The sequence below is a fragment of the Pyrgilauda ruficollis genome, unplaced genomic scaffold (assembly GCF_017590135.1).
Source record: "Pyrgilauda ruficollis isolate IOZ18807 unplaced genomic scaffold, ASM1759013v1 scaffold10, whole genome shotgun sequence".
In the NCBI taxonomy this organism is placed as follows: Eukaryota; Metazoa; Chordata; class Aves; order Passeriformes; family Passeridae; genus Pyrgilauda; species Pyrgilauda ruficollis.
The window spans coordinates 1,823,603-1,839,951 of record NW_024508101.1 but is presented as its reverse complement, the minus strand read 5'-3'; the positions used below and the strand labels follow the sequence as shown (position 1 = coordinate 1,839,951).

The following is a 16,349-nucleotide window of genomic DNA, read 5'->3' as shown; positions in this document are numbered from 1 at the left end:
TGTTTTGCAGCCAGTACTGAAAATAGATCTCCTAAAAAAAAAAAAAAACAACCAAAAAACCAAACAACCCAACTTGCATTCTGTACTCTGGGCTCTGGAGTTTTGCAGCAGAATTTTTTAAGGAAAAGTAACTTATTGTAAACTTTTATACAAAGAGTTGGGGGAAAGAATTTCTTTATTATTTACTATGTATTATTAATTATTATTATTATTTTCCTTATTATTTATTAATTTTCCTTAATAATTGGGGTTTTTTAACAGCTGAGAAATGATATTTCATTATTGAAATACACCTGTAATGCTGGCAGAGCTTTCAAGCTGCTTTTGCAAGGTCAGGGCTGCTGCCTGGAGAGGGAAATGCTCTGGAGGTGCTGAAAGGTGCAGGTTTGAATGGATTTGAGGACGAAATTTTTTATCATCAGGGTGGGTAGACCCTGGCACAGGTGCCCAGAGCAGCTGGGGCTGCCCCTGGATCCCTGGCAGTGCCCAAGGCCAGGTTGGACACTGGGGCTGGAGCACTGGGCCACTGGGTGGGATTTAGGGTTCCTGCAGCCCAAAGCACGGGGGGCTCAGCGTGCTCTGGGTTATCAGAGGTGCTGCCCACGTGCACTGATGTGCTCTGCAGGTCACACTGGGGCCCTAACAGCTCCACTCCTTTAAACCCAGTTAGCAGCCTCTGTGCATGGCATAAAATAAGAAAAGGAAATTCAAATTTGCCTGCTCACTGTAGAAAACCCAGCGTTGTCAGCTTCTCTGTGTGCTGCTGGAAGTTGCCAGGGAGGGTTGACTTCTGCTGTGTTTCACTCTTGTATCAGAGTTTATTTTCTCCTCCCTTAGCATATCAGTGACACTGAAGTGGTTTGACACCCTTGTTGCAGCAGAAAAGGTTAATTAAACGTGCAAGGTCCGTTCTTGCTGCATTTTCTGCTCTCTGGGCCCCTGCAGCAGGCTGTGTTTCACTGCTCTCCCCAAACACTTCTTCCAGGGCTGAGTCCCCCGTGATGGATCAACCTTCCCATGGAAACATGGTGCTGTTAATGCAATTACAGAGCTCACTTCTGTTTCCTTGACCGATGGAACTCTGAGTGACACATTTCCCTGCTGGGTCTCTTGCTCTCCCTGCTGCCCCAGCCTCAGGTTAATTCCTGGCAAAGGCTCCTGCTGGGATTCTTGGGGCTGTCCCGTGCAGGGCCATCAGCTGCACTTGATCCTTGTGGGTTTCTACCAACTCAGAATATTCCCTGATCCTGAATTACCAAATTAGACTTCTCACCCTCTTCTTTTCCACCTTTTAGCAGCTCTCAGTGCTGGTGCTGCCTTCCTGGCCTGGCAGCTTGTTCCCTGTGCCAGCTGCATCCCGTGGCTGAGGCAGGAGAGGTCCCCAGTGGGACCCAGGGTTCTCTCCTCTCAGATTCTCCCAGTTTCTCCAGATTCTCCCAGGGCTCTCCACACCCTCAGCTGTGTGTTTTGGGATGTGCTCCCATTGACCTGATTGTATTTTTAATCTGGCTGCTCATAAATTTTGCATTTGCTAACCCTCCGCAGGGCTAAGATTTATATCCTGAGCAAACAGCAATGCCAACAATTATTTTTTTCCTGGCAGAAGTACAGTAAACAGATTACCTTAACCAGCTAATTTAAAAAGAAATTGCCTTTTTTGTTCATAATGCCAGCATCAAGGAGATGCTTATTTATTATTGATGTTTAATTCATGGTAAGTTTAGATGCTGTTTCAGCCCAATCTTCTTTTGTTGGTATTTGTGACCCCAAGGCTGCTCATCCCTGGGTGTGAGCTCCTTGGGCTCTGCTTCCCTATGTTGACTCTGATGAGTCAATGCAACATCTTGAGATCCCCCTTCCCAACAAAATATTTCACCTGAATGACAGAAAATATGAAAATCAGCTGCTGGTTGAACATGGGGCTGGGAGTGACAGCACAGGGGAGGGCTGAGGAGCTGCCCCACCACTGAGAATGTTTGTTTGCTGGGATTTGGCCACAAAACATGGGATTTGGCCCTGGCTTTCCAGTCAGATCCACGCTGGGAAATATCCAAGCTCCAAAGCAGCTCAGCTGGAGCCAGCAGAGATGGAGGTGCTGCCTCAGCATCACCTGTGTTGCCCCAGCATCTCCCATCCTCTCCTGCTCTGGCAAGGAAAGGAAAGGAGAAAAAAATTGCAGCTCAAATGCTTTCCAAAAGTGTCAGCACAGCAGCATCTGCCTTAGCAGACAGACAGACTTCTCTGTCACTAATTACAGTTCTGTGCAGCATTTTCTGAGATACTCAGCAAAACCCATTCAATTGGCTGGGCCCCTTTTCAGATTAAATCCTTCTCAAATCTGTCCCACTAGGAATTTGTGAGGCTCCTTAATTTTGCAGTGAAAAGAATCCTCCTTTCATCGGTGGGCCTGTGTTTTATTTGGGCAGAAGCCACTTTATGCCACTCTGTAAAGCAGCCTCAGATGTAAATCAGATTATACTCTACATTATGGCTAGAGTCTATGAAGGAAATTTGCACAAGTGAACATCAGGCAGTTTTATGTCTGCTCAGTTTAGGTCCCAAATCACAAATAATTTGCTGAAAATTTGAATGAAGTGAGTTTCTGGACTGATAAAAAGACAAGAAAATTCCTGTACATAGTGCAAGTGCATTATTATTGTATTATTAATATATTATTATTAACTTTCTTTCACATCACTCACTAGAAAACCCTTTTGTCACCTTTTACACAGGTAAGAGTTAGTACAGGGAGGAGTAACTCTGAGTTTTGAATTCTTTGCTGCCCAAGGGAGGTCTTGCATCCAGAACACAGAATTGTTTCCTATCAGCTTGTCCTTTTCCAAGGGATTGCTGGAACCCTGCTCCCAGAGAAATCCAATTTTTGGCGATTCAGAAAAAGTCTCGTGTTATTATCATTGTTACTTGGAGAAACATTTCTCCAGCAGGAGAAGTAAAAATACAAATAGGGTGAAACACAAATAGAAATGAAATGTGAAGGCTACCCATGGAACACCCCACACCTCCCTTGCACCCCTGAGCAGCTGCAGTTTAGTGTCAGGATGGAAAATACCTAAACCCATGAGGAGGGTCCCTATGGGTGTGCCTGTAACACCCACAGCCCACAAAAACTGGGGAAAAAAATCCTCTAATGGTGCAGAACAGGAGGTAAATGGGAGGAAGGGACAACTGAAGGGCTTTTATCAGCTGGGTTAACTCCTTCAGATTTTCCTCTGGTGTTTAATATTTTAGTGCCAAGCAGAACTCCAGGCTGGGTTGGCAGGGTCAGTCTTGTAGAGTTTCCAAAGACTCAGCCAAATAGAGATTTATGGTTTTTTTTAAGGCACAGCATTCCAGCAGATTGGTTTGGTGCAGGATTTGCACACCTTGGAGTTATACAGATTTCAAACAGTCTTTGAGGCCAAGAGGAAGGCCAAGAGAGAGGAAAAGTGGCAACTTGAGGTCTGGTTTCGCACCCCTGTGACCTCTGGGAAGGAAACAAATCAGGATCTGAGGGGTTTGTGCCCCTGTGTCCCCATCAGTGGCAGGATGAGCACTTCTCTGCACAAGCCTTACACACTGGCTGCACTCTTTATTTCCAGTTGCTCATCTGCTTTTCCCTTCTGGTTGTTTTTTTATTTTACTTCTTACACTTGGCTTTCTGGTCTTTAGACTGCTCTGATCCTGGGCTCAGTCTCAATCTCCTTAGAATAGAGATGGTAATGGACGAGTCATTCAGCCTTTCATCTGCCATTAATGATGAATTGCACAGCCTGCACCAGGTCATCAGCTGCTAGAAATTGGCTTAGGAACACTGAAATCAATACACACCAGCTGAGAATTGGATTCTGGATATGTATTAGCACCTCATTTGCTTGAGTCTTTTTGGTTGTTTTGAACTTACAGACGATTGCAGAGTCCTACAGGTTTATTTCTGGTTTATTTCTCGTATTTCTCCTTTACTTCTGCGGGTTTGTTACTCATTTCTGAGGTGATGCATCATCACCTGCCACATCATTTCATTTTCAAGTATCTTTTAGGACATGATTTCCAGTTCCTATTTTGCCTTTTAATTTATTACAGTGAAGGACAGACTGTCCCTGGACTTTTTTGTCTTAGAGAAGTAAGAATATATTTGGGCATATTTTCCTAGTCACCTGGTTTTAACTGCCCCACTTTGTGTTGGTGAAGACTGAAAGGTGATCAAAGGTAAACATGTTTTCTTCTTACTATTTCCATCACTTTTCTTCAGTCCCCCGAGTACAAACTCCAGAAATCTCCTAGGAGGGGGGGATTTTTCTTTAAAGCAATCCTTATGTAAGAATTATGCTTATATCTCTAAGCTTTTTCTTTCACTTTATAGATTTAGCATATGAATTTTGCTTGCAACTCAGATGAATTCTTAATCAGCTTCCAGATTTTTCCTCCAGGATGTTTCCAAGGCCAGTACTATCTTAAGTACTCCAAGCAGGACCAAAATATCTCCTGTAAAATAATTTCTCTTTGGTCAGCGCTGCCGAAACGATCCAAAGGACTCTTTTCTAGACCAGTCACAAATTAAACCTTGTCATCATCTCTGAGAACGTTGCTATACCAGAAAATGTTGTGGAGAGGAGCTGGTTTCATCCCCTTATCTGAATTATTTTAATTATCATGCCTAAGATCTCGTGTTGTGCTACCTTGCTCTGATCCCCGGTGGGCGCCTGTCAAATTCCATTAGGTTGTGGCCACTCTCCTTTGGTGGCTCACACATATTTGCAGCATGAGCCAACCCCTGGGTATTCCCCAAGATGAAGCCAAGAGCTTCTCTCTGCACTGAACTGTTGAGAGGAGAGCTTGACCTAATTAGAAAAAACTCCCAAAGAGCAGCAGAGAACGAACTCCTGCCGAACAAACGGCTCGGAGCTTTTCACTGAGATGGTTTTTTTTTGACCTGTGCTGCTCATTTTAGAGTTGTCTTCCCCACAAATGGCTTTGGGATTTGGAACTTTAACCAGTTCAGACCACTGGAGGGGGTTAGGGTGGTGTGGATGTGGCTGTGGCTCCTGGGTGCTGTACCAAAGGGTGATGTGAATTTGATTTGGGGTGGCAGCTTCCAGCACTGCACATTTCAGTCTCAGCACTCAGGGCAGGAGTTGGGATGAACAACCCACAAACCACCCCAAAAAATGCCTTTTGGAGAGAATTTCCCTTATTTGGGGAAAATTAGGATTTCCCTTATTTGGGCAAAATTATTATTTCCCTTATCTGGGGAGTCTGTATAAAATGAGGATGAATTCTGAATTTTCTGCCCTCCTCTCCACGGGAGTTATCTTTGTTTTTCCAGAGCACACACTTGGGTTATAGAGCACAGCTTACCACTCATGGCTTTTCTTGATTTGCAGATTAATTCCAGTTGTTTTGTCTGGGTGGTTTTTTGGGTTTGTTTTTTTTTTAGTTTTGTTTTCATGTGGGAAATCTGTAAAACAGCACAGCAAAAATAAAAAAGGCAAATGGATGTGTGTGGGTTTTATAGAGCTCCTTTCATGGGATCATAAAATTCCCTTCAAAATGATGAGTTAGATGCTGTTAGAATAGTAAATATGTAAATTCATGAGTAATTTGCAAATGTCCTTGAGCCACTGAACCCGTTGCAATTGCTCAGCTCGACGGAATTGTTCAAGTTCTTACTCCAGATGACAGAACTGACTTTCATCTCCCTACATTTAAAGGCTTTCCCTTTCCTATCTCTTTGGATACAGACAATAAACAAGCTTAAACTATTACAGGGGCAGGAGGGGCAGCCAGAGAAATAAACACCACTCACTTCTCCTTTCCCTTCTGCATTGCCAGGATGCTCAGTTCACTTTTTTTTTTTTTTTTTTAATTCCCTTGGAGCTGAGGAGCTGTGGGAAACTCTCCACCTCATCTCTGCTTTGTAGGCACGTTCAGGGTGCCAGGGGTGGGGTTAAACACAACCTGAGCTCTCTGAATTTGGATTTTCAGCATCCCATCATCACAGACGTACCCTCTTTTGGGTATAATCATGCCCACTTGCCATTTTGATGTGATTTTTTAAAATTTACCCTTTCAAGCCCATGTCTGGGCCCCTGTCCCTATCCAAAGGAGATGTGTAAAGTTGTTACCTGGCTTTGAGAAATTTTGTTTTTTTCTTTTATCTGATTACACAGGCAAAAGTATTAATCAGGTTCTTGGAGACCTCTGCTGGTAATACCATCCTGCTAAGTCAGATGCTCTTTTTTTGTCAAAATAGGGCAAACACCCATTAAAAAAATCAGAACTCTCTTGGGACTTTCTGAATAGTATTATAGATATATTGATATACTATTACTAATGAGATCTTAAATAGATTGTATTGTACGTTGTACATATATCTGGACAAAAGGTAACTCTTAAGGAAGTTGGGTTTTGGGTGGTCTTCAAAACCCCGTGGCAATTTTAAGGGAATTTAGTGGAATCTGGCTAAAACTCTATTAAAAAAAAAAACCAAACTGATAAAATTATGTAAAACACAATCAAAATTACAATCTCACAAGTGGCTGAAAAGTGCCAGTGCTAGTTTTCACCAAATTCTGCCAAAATGTGTCTCCAATATCTGCTTGTGGCCTTTCTAGGTTTATTCAGAGTCATTAATACAATAATTGGGTCCAAACATTTTTCCTTCCTGTGGCAAGATATGGAGATCTGTCCATAATCAAGACAAGACTGAGAGCCTGGACCTGAAGTAGTGCCTGTAACCATGCAGAGTTATTGGAATAACCTCAATTTCAATGCAGAACTAGTTCTAAATTGTATGTTTTGAAGTCTGAAGCTAAATTTTAGAGCTTTGAAGCCCAAGTTATAGAGACCCTGAGGAGGGAAATGTCTCTGTTTGTGTAACTGCTGCTTTGTTTTTGCAGGATGAGTAGGGTTTCTGAAGCTACTCTTTTTTTTTTATGGGTTTTCACTACAAATAAAATAAAAATAGTTTCTGATCTTGGCCAGTGCCACCTTCAGAAAGCAGCACTGGACTCAAGGAAGAACAGTAATCTTTAGCAGTTCTTAGGATGCCTTTTTGGGGCTACCTAAAAACAGAGGCCAGACAGAATTAAGGAATAAAAAGCTGTTCTATTTATTGAAGGGTCTTCAGGTACATTTAGGGCAAAGCCCCCCAGGGGCTATACCCAAAAATGGACCACGGGTCAGGGTTTTCATACTTTGATAAGTTTGGTTCATTTGCATATTGGGGTTCATCTGCCAATTCCAGCTTCAGCTAATGAAGTCATTGACCCCAAGTTTGCTCCCCCAACTCACTTTTGTTCCCATCTCTGGGGCCTGAGGCAGTGAGGTGTCCTTGATTGCCAGGCCTGGAGAGGAATTGTTGTGTCTGCCCAAACTGGGAAAGCAGCAGCTCCCACTGTGTGTGGAGTTTAGAGTTACACACTAAAGAACTGCAGGGTTACAAACAGATGAAAAATATCAAAGCTGAAATCCCAACGTTATCAAGTCCAACGCTCTGACGAGGGAAGGAACGGCCGTTTGGCAGCACGGAGCTGCTGCTCCCAGGCTCCAGGCTTCCCTCCCTGCTTGCCTTGCAGCCCAGCCCAGCTGGACGCAGCAGATCCGCGACGTGCACGCGGCCATCGAGGAGCGCGTGTCCTGGGAGTGCCGCGCCAGCGGCCGCCCCAAGCCCTCCTACCGCTGGCTCAAGGACGGGGAGCCCCTGCTGCCACAGGTAGGCACAGCTGGAACCCCCTGGGGATGGGAGCTGGGGGTGCTGTGGTGCTCTGCCAGCCCTCTGGTCTCTGGGTGGTTGATTTGGGGTGGGGAGGACGGGGGTGCTCTGGAATCGCGGAATGGTTTGGGTTGGAAGGGATCTTCAAGGTCATCTCGTTCCACCCCTTGCTCCAAGCCTGGCCTTGGATGCTTACAGGGATCCAGGGGTAGCCACAGCTGCCCTGGGCACCCAGGGCCTCCCCACCCTCACAGAAAATCCCCCATTCCTTCCCATGCCTGGTGGCTCCCCCCTCCAGCTCCAGGGGCTGCTGCCATGGACAAGCAGGACGCACAACAGCTCTGCATTCAGGGCTCTCCTCCCCAAAATGAAGAATCCATGATGCAAACCTAAGGCTGCAAGGAAGAAGGAGTGGCTGAATGAGATTTTGGAATGTGTCACCAGAGAATGATCACTCCAAAACAGTTACTTTAATTTATGATGTTTAGGTGAACTTCAAGTGATAATGAAACCTCAGGGTTCCTGCTGGTGTTTAACGGTGTTCCCACTCCTCCTGCTGAGCTGTGTTCCTGTGCAGGAGCTGTGGAATTACACCCCTCCCACCAGCACATCTGCCCAGCCTGGAGGGTCCTCACCCTGTCCACAATCCCACCTTGTCACCACAAACTCAGCCAAGTCACCAAAGCCTTGATTTCACAGCAGCCAGCACTTTTCGCCTTCACTTACTGAGAAAGAACATGGCAGCCCCGATTTGATCAAACCCTGATAAAAATTGCACAAACATTAAATTTCTGTCCTAAGGCCAAGTAGAAAACCAATAGCTCTTTATTTTAGATTTTTTTTTTTTAATGTCAAACTCCTGGGGAGGGAGGGAACACTTTGCTGTACTTATTAGAATTGATAACTCGAGCTCCATATCCTCAGGCTGACAAATGATAGCCTGGTCTTTCACTCCACACACTAATTCTGGTTGCTTCACGCTGGTCACTGGCAGATGGTCTTGTTCTTAAATCACGTTAGTGGCTGATATGAAGTAAAGGATCATTAAATTATTAGCATTTACATTGTTTTTAGTAAACTGTGGAAGATTTTAAATGTTTCTGTCTATGCTGGCTGAGATGGCAACCAGTCTTAGCAGCCTGCATTGCCATATACACTCAACATGGCCTCAAGCTGTGCCAGGGGAAGGTCAGGCTGGAAATCAGAAGGAATTTCTCCATTGAAACTGCCAAAGGAGGTGTCCAAGAAACACCTGTATGTGTTATAGTTCACTTACTATAGTGGTTTTTGGTCAAAGGTTGGACACAGTGATCCTGGAGGTCTTTTCCAACCTCAATGAGTCTGTGATTCCATGGAAATACCATTATTTTCAATGTTTCTGAGGATGGGCTTGGCTGTGATGTGCCACTGTGGAACAGAAGTGCATTTCTTGCTTCAAGCTTACCTCCTTGAAAGGGATATTAATCTAAATGCTTTGGGTATTAAATCAATGAGGGGTCAAGGGAGGGTCCTCCAATTTAAATTGCATTTACCAGCTCCTATATTGGTTTCACCATTTAGTCTCCAGCCTGACATAAACTTGGCTGGCAGACAAATAAATTGCAGCATGCAAATTCCTCCTGTTACCGCTACTTCGTTTCGTCCACCTTGCTGTAAAACACAGCAGGACAACCTCTGGGTGCACGTTCTGAGGAGGCTTGCTCATGTTCTCGTTGATTTTGGAGTTTGTTTTGCTGTCCCCAGGGCAGGGTGCAGCTGGAGCAGGGCTCTCTCACCATTCCCAACGTGAGTCTCTCGGACGCGGGGATGTACCAGTGCGTGGCGGAGAACCGGCACGGCGTCATCTTTGCCAGCGCAGAGCTCAGTGTCATAGGTGAGTGCGCATCCCTGAGCCCTGCCAACCTCCCAAAGCCACAGCAAGCCCTGCCCAGGTGCTTCTGCCAGGCTGCAGCAGCTGAAGCAGAAGGGGATCTTTGATGATTTGTTTCTGAAGCATAAGCGGATCTTTGGCGGTTTGTTTCTAAGGGAGGCGTGAAATGCAAACTTGAGGCAGTGGAGAGCAGAGAACAGATGTTTTTTACTTCATCCCACATTCCTCCAGGAGCTGGCAGGTGCATTCCCTCTCCTGCTGGTTAAAGCTATTTCTGGAGAAACCTGAGCATTGCCATTCAGAACATCCGGGTGCTCAGTCCTGGCTGCCGAGGTGACTCTGCCCAGGACACGGTGACAAAACTCCTGTCTGAAGAGACCGTTCAGCAATTTAACAGCAAACAAAATTCCTCCATCACAAAGAAAAGCATCTTCCACCCCACAGTTCTGTGCACAGCTGCTCTCTGCTCCTCCCAGATAAAACCAGGAGAAGCTTGTGAGAATCCAAGTGGGGAAATACCTGAATGGAGGGAACAGAGGTTACAGAGCCAGGGTCTTCTCAGAGGTGTCCATGCCAGGACAGGAGGCAATGGCCACAAACTGAAACCCTGGAAATGCCACTTAAAATAAGAAAAAGCTTTCTTTGAGGTTGGTTGGACACTAGAACAAATTGTCCAGAGATATTGTAACATCCCTGTCCTTGGAGATGCTCGACATCCAACTGGCCATGGCCCTGGGCAACCTCCTGTGGCTGCTCCTGGGTGAGCAGGGGTGGGGTGGGACCATCCCAGGGGTCCCTGCCAGGCTGCAGCTCAATCCCAAACCATCTTCTTGAACGAGAGGCAGCCCTGCTCAGCGTAGGGATGTAGTTTCAAAGAGTTAAACACAGTTCCTGATTGCAAAATAACAGTTTCTTTGCTCTCAAACCAAATGTTCAATAGCAGCATTCTCTGATTTATCCTGAAGAACAAAGCATGAGGTTTTTTCCAGCTATGGGATTTTCAATTATTGGTCATTTTTTATCATCAGTGATAGATGCCTGCATAGAAAAAAAATTCATTTGAAGGATTGTCTGTGTTGCTGTTGGAGAAAGGTACGATAATGCTCAATAAATTAGACTTCACAATGCTGAGATTTATTGGACATGAAAGAAATCGAAATAAACCCACTGATGCTTTTCTTGTCTATTTAAAACCCGGTAAAAAAGGACCTTTGGGAAGGAGGAAGATGTTTTCAGAGGAGAAAGGCTTAATCCTTGTTGGTGGGGACTCCCAGGGTGTCCCTGTGCCCAGCAGCTCCTCGTGTCCACACACAAAAAAACAGATTTTGGATGGTCTGGTCTGAGAAACCTGGCAAGGAATATTTATTTGGCCAACATCTCACTTGGGTTCTGCAGCTCAGTTTCTGTCTGTCACAGGAAAAGCACCCAAATGGTGTCCTGCAGATAAATTCCTGTGCATCTGTGATTTAACTTGGCACGTTTTGAAAGGAAAGCAGCAGGTTTGCCTTTTCACTAGAGCTTCAAAGCAGGGCAACATTCTGAGCCCTCCCTGGGGAATTTTAGCTTTTAACCGGATCTGAGTGTTAAAATGGTTGTTTTAAAAGGTCCTGAAGTTAAGCACTTGCTGCTGGTGGTATTTAATCATCTCAAGTGAGACTTACACCAAAATTAAGTGAAAGAGAGAAATGGAAAATTACAGACTGAGCTTTCCTCAGAGTGATTTTTCTCAATTATTGTTGCCAATTATCTTGCCTGGAGTCTTTAAATAAAAGCAGAATCCAGTGGTGCTGGACATTGTAGAAGACTGAGATGCAGTCTTGTCTTACAGAATTTTCAGGTTAAATGTTTAAAAAACAAATTGGAAAAATGAAATATGGGCCTAGAGTGGGGAAAAAAAGGTCATTAAAATCCCCACTTGACAAACAAAAGGTGTGAATAAATTAAATCCATTACTCCTGAAGTGGCACAGGGAAGTTGTGGCAGTGCTGAGAAAAGAGCCCAAAGTTTCTAAATGTCAAATGATGACATGTTGAACATTACAGAATAAAACCACAGTGAGAAACTCCTGTGTCTCACACAGGAACAAGAAAATGCAGCAAATGACTCACAAAAAACCAGTCTAAACTCTTTATTACAGAGATAGGAGTAACAGGATTACTCAAAAAATCTCTTTTGTTTATCAATTTGGGACAATCATCTGAGAAATTAATTTCAGAAATGATAATATATTAACAATTGTATAAATAATAATGCATTTGGTTCTGAGTGCATTGATGGGAAGTGTCCTCAGGATGTCTCCTTTAATTCTGGAGTGTTTTACAAAGTTTTGCTGGTTTCAGGGCTCTTTTATAGCATTTATTATCATACCTGTGTTTCTGAGTGCCAGAATTAAGTCCCTGCCTGTGATTAAATGTGGAAAACAAAACAGCTCAGAGATCACTGAACTCTGGTGCAGGAACCTGGGGCACTATTGGATCATAAAGCCCATCCCATTTTCACCTCTTTGGCAGCAGGAATGACATCCACAAGAAGTGAGGCAGATGAGGTGCCCTGAGAAAAGGGAATTTGCTGGGTTTTGTCTCCCAGCTGCTGCAGGTGAGCTGTGGATCCTGTCAGGGGGCATCGAGGTGATGCAGGGCAGGGAGATCTCAGCTCTGATCCCCCTGGGGCAGCAAAAAGGGAGCCAGGGACAGTGCAGAGAGCTGAGGGATCCAGGGATGGAGCAGGAGGGAGGATCCAGGGCTGGAGCAGCAGGGGGAATCCAGAGATGGAGCAAGGGAAATCCAGGGAATGGAGCAGGGGGGGTCCAGGGCTGGAGCAGGGGAGATCCAGGGCTGGAGCAGCTGGGGATCCAGGGATGGAGCAGGAGGATCCAGGCATGAAGCAGCAGGGGGATCCAGGCATGGAGCAGCTGGGGATCCAGGAATGGAGCAGGAGGATCCAGTGATGCAGCAGGAGGATGGAGGGATGGAGCAGCAGGGGGATTCAGGGATGGAGCAGGAGGATCCAGGGCTGGAGCAGGGGACATCCAGGGCTGCAGTAGGGGGATCCAGAGATGGAGCAGGAGGGAGGGAGAGAGCAGAGACTGCTGCCACTTCTCCAACAGAAAGCCAAGCTCCTGTCAGCAGGAGTTGTTCCTAAAGCCCTTCAGCTGCCTCACCTTCTGCTCTGAGCTTTCTGTGTTAAAAAAAAAAATGAATGGTCCTGTTTGATATCAATGAAACTCCTGGTTGTCTTGGGGGATTTCACTGCCAGAGCTGCCTCAGAGCCCAGCAAAGGGAATCAGGAATTCCTGAGGCAGGAATCAGAAGCCAAGGCATCTCCTTGTTCCCCAGGCTGCAGAGAGGCTGCAGGGCTTTGGGGGTCACCTGAGTGGATATCTGAGTGTTTGTCACAAAACACAGGAGTGTGCCCTGGGGCAGGAAAAGATGATTCTTTGTGCCCTGGAGCCAACAAGTCTTGCCTTGTCTTGCTTGGTTCAGGACCTGGTTGTGTCAGTGTTCCCCACCTTTATAGAATTTAAATAAATAACGCAGTTTATGAAATAATTATGAATAGGAAGCATAAAAATGTCAACCTTTCTGGAAATATTAACGTTCTTATTAATTATAATGCTTCTGTGTTTGTGAGAACTTCCCTGCCTGACAGAAGGATGATCCTGACACAGAAAAAGGAAATACTTGATACTCCTCATGCACGAGGTTCCTAGGGGTGCTGTCCCAGTAGGATGTGCATGGTGGGGTTACTGATTTCTCAGATTTTTAGCTGAGCACATATTTTTAAACAAATCAAGTATTTTTTGCAGTGAAAGAAGCACTCAGGTGTCTCTTTACCCCATCCAGACTTCACTAGCTCATAAAGTCCAATCATTTAGGAATTGTAAGTGAGAAACAACCCTGGAATTTTGTAAAGCTCAAATGAGTCTGGTTTTGTTTTTTCCTGAGGGAATTCTGATCTGGTTTGTGTTGGTTTTGCTTTCAGCCATCGGGCCAGACTTTTCCAAAACCCTGCTGAAGAAGTTAACTCTTGTTAAAGTGGGTGGTGAAGTCATCATCGAGTGCAAGCCCAAAGCCTCCCCCAGACCTACTTATTCTTGGAAGAAAGGAAAAGACATCCTAAGAGAAAATGAGAGGTAATGTCGTAAAGTAACCATTTCTTTCATTAACTAACCCAGGGACTTTCAGCAATCAAAGCTAAATTTGTCATTAATAGCTTTGCAAAATTGACTTGCAAATACATGAGGAAACAGCCTGTGTTCAATCCCAAGGAGCTGGGGGTGAGATTCCTATTCCCATGGTGCCCATCCTGTCTCTGTCTGCTATTAAATCATCCCTACCAAGAAGCTGATAAAGATGCACTCCAAAAAAACCAAATATTTTTCCTCTGCAGTGCTCTAAATACCCATTGTTTAAAAACAAATAGATTCCCAGGAGATAAAAGCCTCCACTGCAAATTGCACAGCTCTGGTACATTACTCAGTGTCCTGCAAACAGGAATTATTTGGGGGCAATAATTAAGTTGACAGTTCTAATGCCTGACTTGAAGGTGGCTTTCTCAGACTGGCCAAATTGATATTTTACTTTTTTTTTATTCAAAAGCCAGCTTTTCAAATCCTCCTCTGTGGTGTTGATTTGTTGTTGGCTGTGTAGAGGTGTGGTTGTTTCACCTGCACAGCACCTGAGAAAACTGTCCTTGACACTCTCCCAAAACATGATCTGGCACTAGGATTGATGAGGAGAGCCCTGTCCTATTAGTAAAGGTCAAAAAGCCAGAAATTGTAGGAAATTGTTATCTTTAAAAGCTTTAATCTCTTAGAGCTGTTCTTTTACCATGGAAAGTCTAATCTTGCTCCACCCAGCCTGCAATGTCCATTGAAATAGAGACTGTGGTGTGTCTGAGTAGGCAGAAAAGTCCATTTAGAGCCAGATGATTCAAATATTGAACACCCAGTTTCTGCCTGCTTTAGCTGCTTTCCCTGACCCTTACCAAGCAGTTTTCTGTGGGCTGTTTGCTTCACCCCTTGGCACGAAAGGAGTTGGTGATCGATGACACAAAGCTTCCTTTAGCAGGCAGGGCACAGAGCTGCTGAGGTCAAAGCTGTCACGGATCAAGGTGTATTGATTTTTAAAACTGAATTAACCTGCTCTCCTGGTGAGGGTGGTGCCAAGGGTGGAGTGTTTGGGGCTGGGGGCTTTGGAGTGTTTGGGGCTAGATTTGGGGTGTTTGGGGCTGGGAGCTTTGGGGTGTTTGGGGCTGGATTTGGGGTGTTTGGGGCTGGAAGCTTTGGGGTGTTTGGGGCTGGGAGATTTGGGATGTTTGGGGCTGGAAGCTTTGGAATGTTTGGGGCTGGATTTGGGGTGTTTGGGGCTGGATTTGGGGTGTTTGGGGCTGGATTTGGGGTGTTTGGGGCTGGATTTGGGGTGTTTGGGGCTGGATTTGGGGTGTTTGGGGCTGGAAGCTTTGGGGTGTTTGGGGCTGGGAGCTTTGGAGTGTTTGGGGCTGGATTTGGGGAGTTTGAGGCTGGAATCTCTGCAGTGTCAGCCCCACGAGGTCCCATCCATGTCCCTGTGCTTGCTGGCACAGTCTGTGGCTGGATGTGCTGCTTGCCCTGACTGCTCCCCTTGGCACAGCACAGTTCCTGCTCCTCATGTGAGTTCAGGAGTGGGGCTGCCCAGCAGGGTTGGGGCAGGGGGGGAAGCAGGGTGGTGGGCACACCTTGGGCTCAGGGGCAAACCCAGCCAGGTGTGCTGTGGGCTCTCCTGGCAGTGCTGGGCTCCTCCTGCTCCTGCTAAGCCACACCAGGAGCCTCCCACCTGGGCACCCAGCCCTGGATGGCAAACCAGACTTGAAATGTGCCCAAGCAGGTGTGAAATCCTGAGCTCCTTCAGCTCAGGGCTTTCCCAGCCAGGGATCATCCGGCAGGGTTTACCTGGCAGAGTGTGGGAATGAGAGTGCTGCCTTGGCACGGGGACCTGCTCTGCTCTGACACACACTGGGCTGTGTCTCCTGTGGGGATGAGGCTGCTGAGTCCTCACCACTGCCTTTATTCACCTGGAGACAGTGTGAAATGCACAGTTAGGGAATGACATTGTCATTCGTTGTCAGTGTCATCTTCAGGAGGGGCCAAGTGCCTGAGCTCTGCTTCATGCTGCTGCATTTCTGCTTTCTGTGCTTGCTGAAATGTCATCTCCTCCCCGCTGTCCCAGGGGACAGCAGCAGTGCCTGGAGTCCAGCTCCAGGATCTCCCTACACCCCCAGTCGTGCGTGGACTTCAAACAAGAACTTTCTTGGCTGTTGGAAAACAATCTGTTGAAATCCAGGGAGGAAGATGCCAGGAAAAGCTGCTGCTGCAATCTCTTCATCTAGGACAGGGCACAGAACTTTTAGACAGGCGTGGGAGAAGAAACTTCAATGAAATCTCTGCTTAAAGTGACGTTAAAGGGTCCTGTGAGTGCCAGAGAGGCACCTGAACATCTGGATCCTTCTGCAGCCTGCAGGTTGATCACGTGGAGGTTAATCAATATAGATGATCCTTCCAATTCCAGGTGGAGTTAAAAGCAGCACTGTGTCAGTGCTTGCTTGGAATGCTGATGCTCAGCCTGATGGCTGCCATGGCAATCACTTCAGAGTTTCTCCTGGGGCTTCTGTGGCTTTTCAGCTGGTGTGTGATGTTAAATTCCTTGCTGGAGACACTGTGAGTGGTTTTTGCTGCTGAGATTCTGGCTCTGGAGGCTCCTGCTGTCCAGGAGGCAAAACAAAGTGTGTTCA

At 45.9% G+C, this 16,349-nt stretch overlaps 1 protein-coding gene across 1 annotated transcript in view; it reads left to right on the top strand.

Annotated features, from left to right (window-relative positions):
* CNTN4 (contactin 4) overlaps positions 1–16,349 on the top strand; it is a 102,065-nt gene that overhangs the window by 39,850 nt on the left and 45,866 nt on the right. Inside the window, exons 7-9 of the mRNA XM_041465675.1 lie at positions 7,575–7,711; positions 9,455–9,584; positions 13,563–13,713. Coding sequence (XP_041321609.1) covers positions 7,575–7,711; positions 9,455–9,584; positions 13,563–13,713 — 418 coding nt within the window. The remainder of the gene's footprint in view (positions 1–7,574; positions 7,712–9,454; positions 9,585–13,562; positions 13,714–16,349) is intronic.